The sequence below is a fragment of the Lathyrus oleraceus genome, chromosome 2 (genome assembly GCF_024323335.1).
Source record: "Lathyrus oleraceus cultivar Zhongwan6 chromosome 2, CAAS_Psat_ZW6_1.0, whole genome shotgun sequence".
NCBI classification, from domain to species: domain Eukaryota; kingdom Viridiplantae; phylum Streptophyta; class Magnoliopsida; order Fabales; family Fabaceae; genus Lathyrus; species Lathyrus oleraceus.
Genome location: NC_066580.1, coordinates 481,502,729 through 481,522,758, shown reverse-complemented (window position 1 = coordinate 481,522,758; position 20,030 = coordinate 481,502,729). Strand labels below are relative to the sequence as shown.

At 35.2% G+C, this 20,030-nt stretch overlaps 2 protein-coding genes across 2 annotated transcripts; one reads left to right on the top strand and one right to left on the bottom strand.

The window, feature by feature from the left end:
* Positions 1-734: 734 nt before the first annotated feature.
* Positions 735-3,706, top strand: LOC127120670 (deoxyribodipyrimidine photo-lyase). Its single transcript, XM_051051182.1, has 9 exons — positions 735-1,103; positions 1,188-1,531; positions 1,735-1,975; positions 2,095-2,252; positions 2,329-2,365; positions 2,485-2,543; positions 2,709-2,790; positions 2,907-2,978; positions 3,281-3,706. Exons 1-9 carry the CDS (start codon positions 795-797, stop codon positions 3,467-3,469), a joined length of 1,491 nt encoding a protein of 496 aa, XP_050907139.1. The 5' UTR covers positions 735-794; the 3' UTR covers positions 3,470-3,706.
* Positions 3,707-3,996: 290 nt separating this feature from the next.
* Positions 3,997-17,526, bottom strand: LOC127120669 (SNARE-interacting protein KEULE). Its single transcript, XM_051051181.1, has 21 exons — positions 17,285-17,526; positions 16,819-16,877; positions 16,224-16,305; positions 10,650-10,728; positions 10,079-10,129; positions 9,886-9,982; positions 9,741-9,773; positions 8,981-9,106; positions 8,677-8,868; positions 8,502-8,585; positions 8,314-8,412; positions 8,159-8,235; positions 7,327-7,423; positions 6,175-6,300; positions 5,911-6,006; positions 5,696-5,815; positions 5,545-5,622; positions 5,047-5,231; positions 4,567-4,657; positions 4,390-4,479; positions 3,997-4,281 (listed from the first exon to the last, which is right to left on the bottom strand). The coding sequence occupies exons 1-21, from the start codon at positions 17,367-17,369 to the stop codon at positions 4,228-4,230; spliced, it is 2,001 nt and encodes a 666-aa protein (XP_050907138.1). The 5' UTR covers positions 17,370-17,526; the 3' UTR covers positions 3,997-4,227.
* Positions 17,527-20,030: the final 2,504 nt, after the last annotated feature.

Below are 20,030 nucleotides of genomic sequence, written 5' to 3'. Positions count from 1 at the left end.
ATCATTTTAAATAAATAAGTCTGGTACACAACACAAATGATAAGGGCTAAATTTGGTATCAATAACACAATAATTATTTAGATCAAATATAATATAAAAATAATTATAGAAATCAAAACTAAATTTGAATCAAATACATCCAATAGTATATATTATTCAATTGTAGAAGAAGACAAAAATTATGTATAAATTGAAGGAAAGAAAAAATCTTAAACTACGATTCAAAAAATACATAATAAATAAAGAGAAATAAGTAGGATCAATCTAAATTGTAAAATGTGTAATTTATAATTTTTGTAATGTTTGAATGGAACCACCATACACAATTTTCAATGGCCTAAAAAAACATAAAATATCATACTAAAATGCAGTATTCAATACTTCGTACATTCAAGAAAAAAACATGAACTAAGGTTTTAGTAGAAAAGGAATACTCTGTACACAACTATGGTGGTATCTAATAAAGGGATTTGAAATAAATTAAAATTCTCAAACTTCTTTTATAGTTCATTTTCAACAATTGTTATTTGAATATAAAACAAATATTTATTATAACTTTTAGAGTCCATATTGGAATAAGTTAATCCAACAATATTGTTTCCGTTAACCGTAAGTTAACCGAAGAGACTAAGAAATGTTAGATGAGTTTCAAATAAATTTAAAATTATTAACGTTATACACGTGTCAAACAAAGACTGGAAGTGCGTATATTGGTTTGAAACCACACACCTCACTATTTAGCGGTTGAAATTCCCTCCAAAAGGCGCACGTTAGCTACACGACGATTTCCGATCATGGCTTCCACACCGTCGCCACCAATGTCAGTGAATCCCGGTCGCATTCGAACCCTGAAAGAAGGTTCTGGAAAAACCGGCCCCGTCGTGTACTGGATGTTCAGAGATCAACGGCTGAAAGACAACTGGGCTCTCATCCACGCCGTTCATCAAGCCAACAAATCCAACGTTCCTGTAGCCATTGTTTTCAATCTCTTCAACAGCTTTATTGGCGCAAAGTCTCGTCATTTTGGGTTTATGCTCAGGGGTTTGCGCCAATTGTGTCACCAGCTTCAACACACTCTTCAAATACCCTTTTTCTTGTTTCAGGTTTAGTTTAGCTCTATTTTACTTTTTCTTAATTTTCTTCTAAGTTCAAATTTTTAAGCTTTTTTTCAAGTCTTAATATTATAGGGTGAAGCGGAGGAAAATGTATCGAAATTTGTTACAGAATGTGGGGCTTCACTTTTGGTGACAGATATGTCACCATTAAGAGAATTGAAGAAATGCAAAGCTGGGATTTGTGAGAGGGTTAGCCATTTGGTTACTATTCATGAAGTTGATGCTCACAACGTTGTGCCTCTTTGGGTGGCTTCTGAGAAATTGGAGTATAGTGCTAGAACATTAAGGGGAAAGATTAACAAAAAGCTTCCTGAATATCTTGTTGAATTTCCCATCATTGAACCACCAACTACGAAATGGGTCAATGCCGAGGATCATACAATAGACTGGGATGGTATCATTGCTCAAGTACTGAGGTTTGATATACTTTGAGTTATGTATGCTTAATCATGTGTTATTCTGCACCATATTGTTATATTCGATCACTCTTATCTCTTAAATTTAATATAGGAGTCATTGTCTTTGTGGTGTCTGATGTCTGATGTTCATGTCTGTGCTTTGTTCGTGTGTTTATATATGCTGATGTCTTTATGATTGTACTTTTTCTTTCCTATATTAGGCGTGGAGCTGAGGTTCCTGAAGTTAGTTGGTGTGAGCCTGGGGAAATTGCTGCTATGGAAGTATTGATGGGAAGTAAGAATGGATTCTTGACTAAAAGGTTGAGAAGTTATTCCACCGATCGCAATAACCCTTGTAAACCAACTGCACTTTCTGGTTTATCTCCTTATTTGCATTTTGGACAGATATCTGCTCAAAGATGTGCTTTAGAAGCTCGTAAATTAAGAGCTTCGCATCCTCAGGTTTGTTTAACTTGATTTATATGCTGTTTTTGTTGCTTAATTTTGTTTTTCCTAACTAAATGGTGATTAAAAATCTTATCTTGGACTTACTTTTTCTACTCTTCGATTTTGGTGTTTAGGCTGTTGATACTTTCCTGGAGGAGTTGATTGTGAGGAGAGAACTTGCTGATAACTTTTGCTTCTATCAACCTCATTATGATTCACTAAAAGGAGCGTGGGAGTGGGCTCGTAAGACCTTACTCGATCATGCCTCGGATAAGAGAGAACACGTTTACACGTGAGTTACATGTTTTTTCGTTTGTTCTGTAGCTCTAATGTTTACTTGTATGCTCATTTGGTTTTTGATTTTACAGGAGGGAGCAGTTGGAGAAAGCTAAGACTGCTGATCCTGTAAGCTACTTTCATGGATAATAATATTTTCTCATACTAAAACTACATGGTCCTCAAGCTCAAAATTTATTAAGCCCCTATGTTAATGCCTTTCATATTTTTTTGGGGGAAAATCTCAGCTCTGGAATGCTTCCCAACTGGAGATGGTTCACTATGGGAAAATGCATGGTTTTATGAGGTGAGTAACTTCCTGATAAGTTATTATCTTCTTTTTGTTGCTTTCTGAAGAGTCTTGTAAAACACGTTATTTCGCTTACAGTTTAACTTGGTCTTCATAGGATCTCTTTCTCTAATGGTTGCAGCTTATAAATATGTTTTCTCAGTTAAAAGTTTTCTTGCACAGAATGTATTGGGCGAAGAAGATTCTTGAATGGACAAAAGGACCTGAAGAAGCACTTGAGATATGTATATATTTAAATGATAAGGTATATACACTAACCCTTAGTTAAGATAGAGAAGCAATCTAATTACAAATGCAGTTTTAATGAGATGAAGGTTATTACCATTTGAATAAATGACAAACAATTTCACCTGACTGCAGTATGAAATGGATGGGAGGGATCCAAGTGGTTATGTTGGCTGCATGTGGTCTATATGTGGGGTACATGATCAGGTTCGCCTACTTCATTCTTGTTTGCTAGACATTTTTTAGATTGAATGCTGAGAAAGATCTTGAGTTTTTTTTTTTGTCTGAAGTGCTTTTGATGCCTCTAGCTAGGCTGTGGTAGCTCTATTTTGTTTGGAACCGATTTGGATTTTCCTTCTATTTTTATTACAATCTAATGAATTGTACAACTTGGACTTTATGTGGAATTGATTTTGCTTTTGTTGCAAGAGATTGTATAAATTTCAAGTAGAAGTATAAATTTCCTATAACATTTCTCAGTTTTTGGCATGTGTTTCTGTTAATTTCAGGGTTGGCGAGAGCGTCCCATTTTCGGGAAAATTCGATACATGAATTATGCAGGGTGCAAAAGAAAATTTGATGTTGACAAATACATTGCATATGTTAATAAACTAGTTGGTGACCTCAGGAAGAGAAAGGCAGAAAATTTGCTGTCTGAGAAGGAGAAAGTACTCCGCTGTTCTAATCCTGAGGATTGAAGCACATGTACTTGCTTATAGGCATCTTTTTTGTTTAGGTAAAGCAGCCTGGTAATTTGACATTGTTTGGCTGGTGATATTTGAAGTAGTTATAGGACTATGTTTTGAATATAACGTTTTGTACCAGCACACTCTGCAGTACAACGATGAAACTGAGATTTATTGTAATTCCAACTTGAAAAAGTTGGCAACATTGACATTAAAAGAGGATACAAAACTATCAGGATTTTTTTTACAGTATAAACGCAAGTTTAATACAAGTTTCCTTTGTTGGGAGTTGTTGAACTGAGTGACTTAGAAGCATTGTTTGGCAAGTATGGATAAGTTAGTTTTTGTGGCAAGAATTATATTTTACTAATATGCTTAACTTTTAAACAATTATCAAGATCCTTGTTTTTTCAAGTACAACGTAAATGCTTTAATTTGATAGTAAGTTTTAGAAAAAAAAATTTAAACAAGAGCCTCAGTTTCTTTTTACTGCAGTATATAATAGAGAATATTTTGGTAAAAGGCATAACAACACAGTATTAGTTTCACTATTTCAATTTTCGGCTCCAAGCGAGTCTGTTAATTCCTGGAAAACTACATAAATTATTCTGGTTAGTAACCAATGAAGATTTCCTAGCGCATGCAAAATCTGCTTGAACCACAAGGAGTTAACTATGTAAATCCTCTGCTAAGAATGAGATGATTTAACTATGTAAATTACAACAAATGTTTTACAAGTAAACAGAAGCTCAACTTTGACTTCTGTAACATCATATCTGGATATCATCAAGTGTAAGTTCGTGTGTTGTTAGCATCTTCAATTTCTGCAAAGCAAGAAAAATAGAAGGCAATGATGGTTATGTCAAAATTGTTGCAGGTTAAAGGCTTAATAAAGCCCACATTTGGCACTGAAAAAGATAGAAATTCAATACCGAGATAAATTGTGCAGGATCGTCAAGACTCGTTGAACCTAGAATAATTTCCCTATGCAGCCTTCTAGTAAGCTTGTGGCAAACCCTTAGCTGAAGATTGAAGCGTTGTATAAGATAAAAAAAAAGAAGTTGAAATTCAAAATTTACAATCTCAACACATTGAAAGAATTGTCAAACCTCTGATCGGGTTGCACCACCGATAATAAATACAAATATTTGACTCCCTGTCTTTCTCGAATCACTAGAAGCGTGTCTAAGCACCGAATCACTGCATGCCAGCAAGAAAATATAAAAACTGTTTGCAGACTATGGGAGAGTATTCAAACATAGAGTTCAAAGACTATCTATGTAAGAAAATTAGATATACATCAAATCATATCTTATCATGTATATATCTCTCTATAAAAATACATTAGGAAGTAATCTATCAAAGTGACAAAGTAAAATATTTACAAGGATTTGGTGGTCATAATTGATTGATGTGTAAAAACATTTACACTGATAATGAATCTAAGTTAAATTCTATTAAGTCTTAACAAACTTGTGCAGGGGTATATTACGCGACCAAGCATAGCTGTATAGTGAAAGAAAAAACTGATCCCATCCGAAGCAACTGTTAGATTACTAATTAGTTCTGAAGTGTACAGATAGTAATACCTCGAGTACCCATCATCAGAGCCTCGCGGTCGTGCCCAAGTTGGTGTGCGTCTTGATCTCATTGAATGAGGATTTTGATGTACGGTCCCAGCAAAAGGTGAGCCGCGGAAAGTTGCACTTGGATCATTCAAACATGGATAATCTTCCTTAGACAGTTGATTTCTCGTGAGTTTTTCAATGAGTTCCTGAATTTTCCGCCACTCATCACATAGAAAGCTAAAGAACTTTTGAGGCTTAATATGCAATCATAAATATATTCTTCCAATAAATTACCATAAAACTGTTCATATGAAAAAATGAAGTTGGCCTTCATTTGCCTGATATTTCAGTGATACTAAAAGACAATATTTTATAACTGTCTGCTTTTAAACATATTTTCAGAGAGAATCATAGTCGTTGGATTTTAATTCTAATGCTATCCTCTTGGTGAAACTTCATAAGTGAGTACATATTTCATGTGGGAAAACCATATCAAGTATTAATTAACTTAATTTGTACCTCTATTATGGGATAAAACTGTGATAACTGCCATTTCTCTTCTTCCCCAGGACGTTCTTTCCTTGCAGCACGCTTCTTCTGTTAAAAGAATGTTCAGAAATAGTGTAAAACTTAAAAAATTTATTTATTTAAAACTAGAAATTACTTTTACCTTATGGATTTCAAACTTAAGGCCAAAAGCACCAGTCGACCGTTTTTTGGTATCCGGTTGTCCCCCAAGCATTCTCAAATTATTCACAACATTCATATCCTCATCTGTTAATCGTGCTATCTGAAAAGTACTTGAAACGTAAAAATTGGATAACAGGTGTTAGGAATCATAGAAAGATATTATTCTTCAAAATGAGCAGAAAGCAGAAACCATACCTTCATCAAATTCAGACCCTTTTCTCCGTCGAATTTCTCAGGATAAACAGCTGCAAGAATCATTAACAAGCGCAATTTATTTTCACGGGTTGTATCCTGCGTAAAAGTGGGTATGTGCATGAAATTTAATATATAAGAAACAGTGCAAAGCTTGCGTGTCTAATTTCAAAATCCGTGTCTTCACTAAAAAGTTCTCATTTTAGCATGTTCATTGACTAGGTCTTAAAGAACACTGTATCCTTTCCCACATTAAGAATATCTTACTTCTTTCGTACTCAAAAATTTGATCACATCTTTCATTGTTGCATCTCCAAAAACAAGATCTTGCTCCAGCTGGCCCAGATCCCGCAGCCCTGACTCCCTGATGATTCTATTAATGTTTCCTGCAAGCTAGATCAAAGAAGCCCATATTTATGAAGCAATCTCAGTTGGCACCCATGATTTTAAATAAATTAATCTCCAAGTCCTTTTAAAATATAAGATTTTAAAATAGGACTATGTGATTTGAAACTACAACGAGACCCTATAGTTGCAAACTAATTTTTAACCTGTCCTGTAAGCCAGTAAGATCAAACAAATCGATAGAACGGATTTATGGACCCCAATGAATTTTAGTTTTTCTTTTTTAACTATGGGACCCATTTATACTTTTTAAACCGTGGACTAGAAAGTTTAATTTAACATCATTAAAATCATAACAGCCAATTATACTCTTTTTTTCTTTCAGGGCAAGTCTTATGTTGTTGGTGGGGATAAAATCCTCAATCTCCTTATCACTCCACTTGTACACTCCTCCACCCCAACCACCAAGTTAATCTTATATCCCATAATTATACTCTAATCTTAATAGTGAAAAAGTAATAAGGTAGCACTTGACATGTGGAGAAAATTGAACAGTTCCTTTCCCTTGGATTTGTTTTGCTCTTTATTATATTCCTTCCACCTTTTAGATGAACCGGAAATTTAAAATGTATCAGTTTTATTGCATTGTTTTTGGTTTCTTTTATTCTACATTAAATATACACCAAAACATTGAACAAAACCCATACGATCTGTTTTATATGTTCTAAACTGTCTACCTAATGCCATCTAACATTCAGGGATGCCTAAAACACTTGGGTGCAGAAGTTCATTAACTCTGTCATTCATCAGTGAGAATCATTTCACGACGGAACCAACAATATTAAGTGGGATAGCAGATAGCATCTACAAGAAGAGAAATTGCCCAATGAGGCAATAAGTGACGTGGCATTACCATATTACAATTAGATTTTTCCTCTGAGGACAAATGAAAACTGTTGAAAAGACCTCTTTCTCAAAACGTAGTTAGCACGCGTATTTGTCCAAACCATATTGTGTTATCATTATAAGAAGAAAAAAATAGTTTTATCTAGATAGTATTACAACAAAACAAACCTCTACATGGAGGGAGAGTTTGTCCATTTGTTCGCTGTATTGTGGAAGTGCTTGAACCATCTTCTGTAAGTCCCTTGTTGACATATCACCGCTACTTCTATAAATACAATACAAATGGATAGTCTAAGTGAATCTTACTATTAGCTATATAAATAAATATTTCCATTAAACCACAATTCCAAGCTTCCATAAATTATAAAGGGCAAATATTCACAACATATAGTTTGAATATGTTGAAATTATGTGTTTTATTTATTATTATTGAAAATAACTTGTTACAGAAGACTAAACACTAATCCATATTTATCGGGATATGGAGACTCAATCCTAAATAAATAGATAAATCAATCACAAATCATTATAAAATATTAAGTAATATGAAAACTAATCTTAAAATAATCTAATATACTCTAAGATTATAAACTGATTTTAAGAACTAAACTAAGATAATATCGAAGATATTATAAGATATTTTTTTTATATTCTAACCAAGCAGAATAAAAATTATCCAATGGAACAAATATCAATACTTTGCCATCTCTGATCTGCTCCCTTATCGCATCTCTATGGCACAAACTACAAGGAAATATAATCAAAGTCTTCTCACAGATAACTAGCCATAGCAAAATGGATGGAAAAACTCAAGGTGATTGTTAGATTACGGAATACACCACAGGGTGGCAAAACATCAACTTTTACACCACAGTAGGGAATGAATTCAAGTCAAAGCATAGGGTGCGTCAAACCATACCATTTTTAGATAAATAAAAATTAGGAAAATATTTAATTTCTGATAACGACTAAACCGTTACATTAGTTTGTTCACCATCACCTTGAACCATGTTGAATTTGTGCAGCTTTGTTTTTTGAAATGAAACCAGTCATCTTCTCATGCAGCCGTTCACTAGCCTGACATGGTCATCAATATCAAAAGGTATTCATGTTGCTAAAGTCTAAAAGATAGTAAAAGCATAAAAGCAGGCATACATCAGCAATATGTGCATGGCGAAGCTCGAGCCATATAGGATCATGATCCTCCAAAAGAACTTCTTTTTTCTCGGGTAGACCTCCAGACTTGCCAGGAACCTTAAAAATACATTACAGTAGATTCATGTTTATATACAAGAGACTGGACCCAAAAATTCAGAAAAGGAAAGGAAAGCTGTTGAAGTTACTTCGTGAACATATTTATTTCCCTCCATATTCAGCAAATCATGACACATGGCATCGTATGTCCACTCATGAATTACTGGAGCAATCTGCAAAATCATAATATTTTCATTGTAAGCGACATTACAGTCTGATAAAATACTATTACAAGTAAATGACCAACAAATGGACAAAAGAAACCTGATCAATTGATCTGTCAATAATGAGCAACTCGCAGGTCTCAGTCTGAGGAAAATTTGGTATAGTTTTTTTATATTTCATAAGACAGTCCCAGACTCCAGCAGCAAGCTTTGTAGGAATAAGATCACGGAGAGTAGTCACTGTGGTTGCATCTAGGGATTTGGCAGCACGAAAGCGAACAGAAGGAAATTCCTAAAAGAATATTACATGCTTCAGAAAACTTCTCAATCATCTGTTTTAACAATAATAAGGCATTGAGTATACTATTTTAGTATTCTTGTTACAAAGAGCACTATCTGCATACTCTCAATGAAGCAAATACTGTAGCTATTCGTGTTGCCATCACATTCAAACATGCAACACTTTTACGACTATTCTCTTCATCCCCAAATAGCTCCTCTAATGCTCTCTCATTATTTGTGATGAAACCCTGCATTCATGACCAAAAACACACCTCAAGTTGAAGACACAATAATGCTCTCTCAAGTTAAATAAAAGATAGTTACTCTCTCAAGTGTGCTGAGTCAGCACATTTGCAACAAATTGAATAATTGACTCATTTTGTTACAGCTCCCTATTTTAGCTTCATGGAAGCCATTGTGACTAATCAATTCATTTCCATATAAATACAACATTCACTTTATCTTTGTCTGAGTTTGTGAAGATGAATTATTCATCTTCTTCAAGTTTCTAATAGAAGTTAGAACTGTGTTGGAATTTCCGCCTTCACTATGGTCCTCCCTTAATTGTGGCATTTGACTTGCCTTCATTGCAGCCTCCAACACCTTCATTGTGTCGGGTTCGAAGGGGTGGATTTAGTCCCCCGTTGATTAGAGATATGGCATGTGTTGTGTTTATAAGTGGGGACAATCCTCACCTTACAAGCCGGTTTTGTAGGGATGAGTTAGGCCCAACCCAAATTCTGAGAAACTGGACCAGCACAGAGAGAACTTCTACATGTTGTAAGTTTTTAATTTTATTAACAACCAAAAAGGAATAAAATTAACTATAGTCATAATGAGTAAAGGTATTATATGACGGATGAAAAGTATACAACCATATACCTGACTATCTATGGCAAAATACTCCAAATTCATCTGCATGGCGTCATCCAAATAAGGGGAAAAATCATAATAGGCCATGAGACAGTTCGAGTAAAAAATATGAATTTAAGCACAATCTTGTTTCTAATTAATAAAATATCGTCACCTCTCTCAGTGCACCTAATCGAGGCAACACCCTTGGATCTTTCTTTATCTCCACAACTAACTCTCTAGAAATAGGTGAGCTAAAGAAAACAAATGCCCTACAAGAAAACAGTAAGGAAAAAAAAGCTTAAAAATAAATAGGTTGAAGCCAGGATGAATGGCATACAGAAGACACTATAACAGTCACCACATACTTCCTGTATAAGGGAGCCTTTCCAGCCATGTCTGTCAAAAACATGATTATGCTGCAAACAAAAGGAAGAGAATCACTAAATAAGGACGAATTTGAAAACTCGAAAACTTAGGCTGACTAAGTTCTACATAAAAGCTGAATGAAAAAATACTACAGCCAAAAGTAAATGGCATAATTACCATTCAGTGATTTGCGTTAAAAATGAATAATTATGAGAGATTTAGAAACAAAGTAATGTATTATCACTTTTACAGAGAATAGAAAGGAAAGTTCAAAACCAAAAATGATAAAATTAAAAAGAAAGACATACTTGGAAGGAAACATGAGGGGGGAAATAAAAGGTAAACTAAACGGCAGAAAATACAAGAGAATAATGGACAATGTTGGAACAAGTTATACCCTTTAATATTCAAAACCTACAAAAATGACCTCATACTTTTTTTGAAACAAAGAGACAGCAAATTATACGTTCTAAAATGTTATGTAAACTATATGTTCATTGAGACATTACTCGCATACTTGACAGATAACTGCAGAACAATGGGAACAAAAAAGAAAACTAGATGTGTTACTTCTCTCTTGATGGCTGAATGAAATATATAGCATCCATTGTTGGTAATGGTTGCCTCCGTTTGTATATGTCTTCGACCACTGCAAAAAGAGCACCAAAATATCAAACCATAAAAGGAAATAAAACTAAAAATAGAGATGGCCAACGAATGAAGATCCAACCATTTTGATGGTAAGAGATGGTCAGAAACTTCAATGCTAATAACCTTACAAATAGAAGTGTTAATTAACTGATACAATACATCACAAATTGCAAATTTCAAACTGAAATTATTTTTGAATAACTTCGTTATTATTTTTTGTTTGCCAATATATCTTTCTAGTTTTCTGCTACTTAAATAAACTTTTACAGTCTGTTTTCTTCATGTCCTTGATCTCTAAGTTACATTTATTTTTAATGTTATTTATAAAAGCAGGTACAATATCAATAACAAAGCCAAAACCAGATGACAATAAAACAACGATAATTTAAAATGTTGCTGTTGACATTGTGTATGTCTTTTTTCAGTAACCCTAGTGAATAAAACAGATTTTGAATGAGGCTTATTCTTGCTTCTAAATCTAAATCTAAAATGAGTTATATTTACTGTCTCCTAATACAACAACAACCCGGCCTTTATCTCACTAAATGGGTCTAGCTACATGATCAAACTTCGCCATAATGTTTGTTGAAATACAAGACTATGAGACATCGGAATAAACCGTATGTTTTGAAAAGCATTACGGAGACTTTATTATAGAGAGAGACTACAACTAATTACATGATATAGGCGATGTGGGACTATTCTATATACAAATATTTTTAACATTATATATTTATAAATATCAACACTCCCCCTCAAACTTGAGCATATAAGTCAAATGCACCAAGCTTGTTACATATATAATTAGTTCTGAGACTTCGCAGGGATTTTGTAAACACGTTTGTCAATTGATCATTAGAGTTGACAAAGCTTGTGACGATGTCACCTGACTCGATCTTCTCTCTGACAAAATGATAGTCTATCTCAATATGTTTGGTCCTCTCATTGAAGATTGGATTTGAAGCAATGTGCAATGCAGCTTGATTATCACAAATAAGTGTCATTGGTCTTGTTTCTTCAATTTGAAGTTCATTGAGCAACTGTTTTAACCAAATAAATTCACATGTTGCCATTGCCATGACCCTATACTCTGCCTCGGTGCTTGATCTTGCAACTACGTTTTGTTTCTTACTTTTCCAGGATATAAGGTTTCCTCCGACAAGTACACAATACCAAGAGGTGGATCGTCTATCAATTGGTGATCCTGCCCAATCAGTATCAGAGTATCCAATTATCTGAATATGTCCTTTATCTTCATACACTAGACCTTTTCCTAGAGCATATTTGATGTATCTCAGAATCCGGATAACAACATCCATGTGTTCCTGACAAGGGAAATTTAAGAACTGACTTACCACACTAACCGCAAAAGAAATGTCTGGACGAGTGACTGTGAGATAATTCAACTTTTCAACTAATCTCCTATACCTTCCTGAGTCAGATTGAGGCTCCCCCTGATTGGGTAGTATTTTGACACTTGGATTCATAGGAGTATCAGCTGGTTTAGCATTCAACAAACTTGTTTCTTCCAAAATATCCATAGCATATTTCCGCTAAGAAATCACCAAACCATCTTTAGATTGGACTACCTCAATACCCAAGAAATAACGGAGTTTACCAAGATCTTTTGTTTGAAATTAATTCGAGATATGTTGTTTTAACTGGAGTATACTCTGCTGATCACTACCAATTATGACAACATCATCTACATACACAATAAGATAAATATACCCTTCGGCTGAGTGACGATAAAAAACAGAATGGTCAGCTTCATTACGGACCATACCAAACTATTGTAATACAGCGCTGAATCTGCCGAACCAAGCTCTCGGAGATTGCTTAAGACCATAAAGAGACCTGTGTAACCTACACACCATATTCGATGACTCCCCCTGAGCAACAAACCCAGGTGGTTGCTCCATATATACTTCTTCTTCAAGATCACCATGTAAAAAAGCATTTTTGATGTCAAGTTGATGAAGAGGCCAATGTCGAATGGCTGCAATGGCTAGAAGAAGTCTAATAGATGCCATCTTGGCTACAGGCGAGAAGGTATCACTATAATCTAATCCAAAAATCTGAGTGTATCCTTTGCCTACCAAACGAGCTTTAAATCGATCAATCTTACCATCTGGACCAACCATCACTATATAAAGCCAACGACAACCTACTAAAGATTTCCCAAGGGGTAGAGGAACTTCCCAGGTACCACTGCTTTGAAGAGTACACATTTCATTGCTTGCCTCCACTCAGGGTGAGATAAAGCTTCACCTGAAGTTTTAGGAATAGAAACAGAAGACAAAGAAGACAAACAAGTATTCTGTAAAGGGGAAAGACGATGATAACATAAATCGATATAATGTGGAGAAGGATTTCGTGTTTGACGTATACCTGACAATTGGAAGATCGGACTCAGGTTGCCGGATCGGATCCGGTGATGGCGGAGGCGTCGGAGAAGAGTCTATAATGACCTCAGTGACAAGGACGACAAACATTGGGTGACGAGTCTGATATGCTTGAAGTGGTCTAGAAGTGCGGGGGTCAGGAGGCATAGACTGATGGGGGATAATGGTAGGCTGGACATTAATAAATGTCGGAAAGGTATGAGGGTACTTTCTTGAATGGGTTCTGGAGCCATAGACTCGAAATATGGAACAGACTCGAAGAAGGTAACATCGGTCAATATGAGGTATCGTTGTAGAGTATGTGAATAACAACGATAACCTTTTTGGGATCGATGATAACCAAGAAAGACACACTTTAGTGATCGAGCTGATAGTTTATCAAGACCAGGAGAGAGATTGTGTACAAAATATGTGGATCCGAAGACTCGGGGAGGAATTTGGTGAAGTGGGGAATTGGGAAAAAGGATTGAATGAGGGATTTTATTGTTAAGGACATATGAGGGCATGCGATTTATAAGGTAACATGCCGTTAGCACAGCATCCCCTAAAACCGAAGTGGAACATTACCATGGAGAAGTAGGGTCCGAGTGGTTTCTACGAGATGCCGATTTTTGCGTTCGGCTACCCCGTTTTGTTGAGGTGTGTGAGGGCAAGATGTTTGATGGAGAATACCATTGCGTGACATAAAATTTTGAAATTGTTGATAAATATTCACGGGCATTGTCACTTCTTAAGGTACGGATAGACACACTGAATTGACTTCTTATTTCTTGATAGAATTGTTCAAAGATAGAAAATAATTCAGATTTATTCTTCATTAAAAATAACCACGTGCAACGTGAAAAATCATCAAGGTGACAAAATTACTAGAGTCAAAACTAGAGACAGTATACGAGGGACCTCATACATCGGTGTGGACTAAAGCAAAAGGGGACGAAACTCGTTTATTGACTCGATTGGGAAACTGACCACGAGTGTGTTTCCCTAACTGACACGACTCACAATGTAAATTAGATACGTTCGATAAATTTGACACCAACTTGTGTAGTTTAGAAAGACTGGGATGACCTAACTGAGCATGAACAATTAGTGGAGAATCTTTGGCTAAGCATGTCTAAGATGACAGTGAGAGGTAATAAAGGCCTTGAGACTCACATTCGACGCCAATCGATCGTCTCGAATCGATCCTGCAGGGTAACATTATTGTTAGTGAAGGTGACACTACAATCAAGAGACCGGGTTAAACGACTGAATGAAAGTGAATTAAATGGACAATTAGGTAAATTGAGGACAAAAGTAACAGAGAGAGAAGGTAGAATTTGAACAGTATCAATCCCTTTGGATCGGATTTGAGAACCATTGACATAAGTTATAGTAGGTAAAAATACCAGATGTAGAGAGGGAAGAGAAAAGATTTTTATTACCTACATGATCAGACGCACCAGAATCAAGGACTCAAGGTCCAATAGAAGATGATTGAGAGAGACAAACAGATGAATTACCAGTGTGTGCTACCGAAGCAGTATAATCTAAGTTATGATAATTCTGATACCACCTGAGGAAATCTTCGTAGTTTGGCGTAAAATTATGAGGAGTAGCCATGAGTATTTGAAAAGAGAAAGTGTCACTTGGATCGGAGGAGGCGCCTCTGCTGGTAGGGTTAGTTTGCTGAAAGGTCACCGAGAACAATAGCGACGACGACGACAGTGCGGTGGTGACTGGAGAATTTTGAAAACTGATGTCGGAGTGAGTCACGACAGTGTGTGGAAGGTAAACCAAAGTTATGACACAGTTTGCCAAAAATTTCTCACCGGAAGACAGTGGGTCAACCGGATAAAACACGATGAGGGTTGTCTCTCAGTAAGCTCTGGATACCATGTTGAAATACAAGAGACTAAGAGATATTTGAATAAACCATGTGTTTTGAAAAACACTACGGAGACTTTATTATATATAGAGAGATTACAACTAATTACATGATATAGTCGATGTGAGACTATTCTATATACAAATATTCTTAACACTATATATTTATAAATATCAATAATATTCTATTAAATACCATACATCTATCCAGCTCATCAATCTCGAGATCTTTTTTAATAGTTTTTTTTATAGTTTTTATAGATCTTCCTCCATCCCTAGTAGTTTGACTACCCTCCATCTGATTTACTCTTCTTACTACAAAATCCACATGTCCTCTCTTCCTCTCTCTACCCGCTCGCCGAAACCACCTAAGTGTAATTTGCATAATCTATTCTACTATAGGTGCTACCCCAATTCTCTCTAATGTTGTCATTTCTAATCATATCCGTCTAATCTTACCACACATCCAACACAACATTCTTAGCTTTGCTACTACACTAAGATTATTTTTGTATTGGTTCTTTAAAGTCTAACAATCTGCCCCGTACAACATACGTCGTTGGTCTTACGGCTGTCCGATAAAATTTTCTCTTCAATTTGAGTAGTACTATCATATCACATAGAACACCTAATACCCACAAGAAAATAAAAACTCAAACTAATTTAAATAGAAGAGATTACAAAACTAATTGGATGAAAATATAATAAAATTGATGGGATCATATTAGATAACCTTCTTCAAAATTAACCAAATTTTACTCGTAAACACTCAATTACTTAAGCCGACAGCCTATTTCTGCCAATAGAACCAATGACAACAATACAAGGCAGAAACCTCACACTGTGCATTGGCTCACCCTATACAATCAATAAACCTAATTGAACAAAATTCAGACTAAATATTTTTTACATATTCATTGAATAAAAGGGAGACTTGAGACCATAGTTGGACCTGTCTTGTTGTGACTGAGTTCAAATAGTAGAGCCAGTCACTTGTAAATGTAGGGTGGAAGACTATTTATAATAGATCCATAATAGGTCTAACCCTTCTCTAGACACAGTATGGGGGGAGACCTGCTGCAAATATATTACTTGAATCCATATTGATAATTGAGAAAACATTTGTTTTGATGGAACAATTGGACTAATAAAACTGCTAATTTAACAAGGAAACGATCAAACACAACCACAAACTGGTCATTTACTTTTTTATGATTCTTACATGAAACACCTTCGTCGGTGATATCAGCCATCTTGCATGAGTGAGACATTATCTTCACAGTAAGTTTGTCCATTATGAGTACCTACAGATAAGCAAATCATGAACCAGCATAAGATTGTAATCAATAAACCAGACCCTTTTTGTTTCTTTAATTCACCTTCAATACGTCACTCACGGTCAAGACTTAGGCTGGCTGTATGCAAACATACATGCATATCTACCATCTACCAACCAGCATTTAGTATGCATAACCAGTCCATAGTGCATATTAGTAAACATGTTTAGAGACAGAAAAGATTATGATGATGCAATAAATAAAACAAGCAATTACGACGCGTGAATTATGTAATTATCAGTGAACTACAAACTTTGGATGAAACAAACAGACCGACAAGTTCTTCAAACTCTATATCCTATGAAGCACGGACACAGACACCAGACACGATACCGACACTGCTAATAATTTTTTAAAAATGAACAAATTGAAGGTAATCACAAGGACACACCTTTTTTCAGGTGCTACAGAGTCTATATCTATCCAGAGTAAAGCTAAGTAAATCATCACAGAATGCATTTAACTAATGGCATCACATACCTTCCAAGTTGATTTTGAATCCCCTGCTTTTGTTGACCTGATCATTTCACGTAATAATCCTGGAGACAATATATCATCAAACAGAAATTGAATGAACTTACTGAGAAAAATACCATCATTCCAAAATGAACTTCATCAACAACAATAATAATAATTCGAAACTTGCTTAAATGAGTATTCACTATTCAAAGACATAAACAAGACTATCAAGATTAATTGATCCCATTTAGAGAAAAATAATTCTTCAAAAAAAAAAACTTCACCATTCCGCTCAAAGTATTAGCACCAAAAATCACAGTCAAAACTGAAACGATTCAGATTGAAAGTTGCAAGTGTAATTCGAAAAGCAGAATGAATAATGAAACAGACGAAGTTACAAGTACAAAAGCGGTTGAGTAAGTTGAAAACTGTAACAACAAAATGGATCATGAATTGAATTAACACAAATTGGGAGGAGAGGGTTTACGGTCGCGGGTAATTTGCTTTAAATTCTGGTATTCGGCGCCACCGTAAGAGGAGGAGGAGGAGGAATCAGAATCGTACATAGACATGTTGCTGTGCTGTGCTTTCTTGCTTTCACGCAGAATCGCGTTTATCACAAGCGTATACGAAATTGCTTCTTCCAACTTTAATTTAATTATTTCATTTGAAATTGGGGATTAGAATTACTTTACTATTGAAAATGGCGATGGATTAATTTATTTGTTTAGTGTAAATTAAAATACCAGTCAAATAAAACTTTATTGATCATGATTGATGACGTGTTGAATTATCTATCGTCCTACATTCTGTCGATGGGATTCAAGGAGCTCCAAATAGAAAATGTTCGGGTCGGGTAGGAGCAATAACTTTCAGATTGAGAGTTTTTAATGCGATAGTACAGAATAATTAATCATATATTATTTTATTATTTTTAAATAAAATGGATGATGCAGGTAAATTTCTTTTATAGGATAAATCAATAACGATCATGTCGTCAAAGCAAATTAAAAATTTTAAATTATTTTAATGACATAATAAAACCAATAACAATTATATATATAGTCAAATCAAACTAAAAATTTTAAATTATTTTAATGACATAACAAAATAATATATTTGTATTAGTATAAAACGTTTTTATATCGTAAGAGCATCACCATTAAATCTTTATTTTTAATATAAAAAATAATAATTCCTATAAACTTTGGTATAAATAAATTAAAATTACATTTTAAAATAAAAAAATATTAAAATATGTATTCAATATCATAATTTCATTGAATGAAAATATTCATATTAACTAAATTCAAAGGTGTAAGATTGTTTTAAAAAAATCAATATATTTATAACTTTTAAAATTTTCAATACACTATTACACTTTTCTGCAATCAACTACTCATAATCATAAGTAAATTTATCTTCTTCTTCTAAAATTCTTGCATTTATACTACATTTTTTAAAGGAGTGACCCACATTTTTAAGAAATAAGGGACATGATTTGTTTTCCCCAGATTGATAAATGAGGTACCCATGCATTTTCACCATATTTCTTAATAAATGCGATAAAATTAAGAACGGTGATGCATTTTTAAGTAAAACGTGGTAACGGTGTAGAGGTAACCACACATATTAAAATAAATGTTGTAGTGTATTTTTTTAAAATACTTAGATTTGTAGTTTATTTTTGGTTTTTTAAGTAATAATTTGCTTGGAGAAGTTTATAGAAAGCTAGAAAAGTCTTGAATCTTGATTATAGATGGAGTATTGTTGATGGGAGTAAAATTAAAGTGATGAATATGCCTTTGCTAAAAGGTAAAGAAGATGGTTGCTTAGGAGGGCCCTCAGGGCAAGGTGCATATGATATTAGTGTTAATGATTTAATGTTGGCAAATGTTAAAAAGTGGGTTGTCCAGAAAATTCGTCATTTGTTTATCCATGAAGTTGCTAACGATATTTTAAAGGTTATCATACTTTACATGATTGGTTTAAAGCTCAAGATAACCATGAGAGTGAGATCGTTCTCCACAACAACTAATTAGTTTGGATCCCGCCGATTGTAGGGTGGATGAAATGCAACATCGATGCATATTTCAATAATTAGAAAGAGACAAATAACAGAGGGTGGTATGTTAGAGATTGCCTCGGTAGATTCACTATTGGAGGAATTTCGTGGGATGTTGATCTTTTATCAATTATAGAAGCTAAAGCCTTGGCCATGAAAGAAGCGACTCAAGCAGCCATCCAGTTGCACTAGATTACATGATCTTTGAAAGCGGCTCCCAAATAGTGGTGTCTCAGCGTTTGGCCAGCGATTGGCATTCTGTTTCCAGCGATTGGCATTCCGTTTCTAGTTGTGTGTTTGCTCTGATGTCTCAGCGTCTTTGGTTTAGCGTTTTGTTTCGGCGTGCGTTAGCCGAACTACGGTAGCTCTGATTCTCATTCCCGATGAGATACGTAGGCATAGGATGCGATATCCTAGCGAGCCCGTTCCCCTCTTCTTCCATTTGTGTTTTATTCCAGCGTGTGTGCATTCTTTTGAGCAGTTATTCAGCAACCTTATTCTATTCTTCTGAGCGTGGATCCCGTTGAGTACGACGGACGTGAGGGGGTGCTAATACCTTCCCCTTGCATAACCGACTCCCGATCCTTGCATCTCCGGTCGTAAGACCATTCCCTTTCCAGGTTTACTTCGAGCGTTTCCTTTCCCTTCTTTAGGATAAATAACGCACGGTGGCGGCTCTGTTTGTTTTGTTTTTTCCCGCCGGTTGTTTTTCGCGGATGCGACAGCTGGCGACTCTGCTGGGGAATACGGAAGTTGACCTCTTGTTGGTCCATCTTCCCTAAGCGAGTCGATCCTAGCGCTCTCTAGGATAGTTTTGGTTGCTTTTATTGCTCTATTTATTGCATTTATGATTATTATACTGTGATTATTTGCATATGTGTTTGCATGCATCATATTATCATTATGTTGGATTCTGTACAGGTTGGTTCCTCTGATTTGGGGTGGGTGTTCTGAGTGGGGCTAAAACCCAGGCCCGAGTATACACCTAGGATTAGCGTGGTCTCATGTTAGGTCAACATGTTTTTGGCAACGTGACATACCACAAGCCGAACGAGGTTCATTTGAGAGTGCTCTTCCTTTGTGGAGTATCCACTTTGGTTGAGTTACCTCATTTGAGCTGTTGACTTCGGTGACCGTTCTTTCCCGGATCTCTGGTTTAGTTGACGCT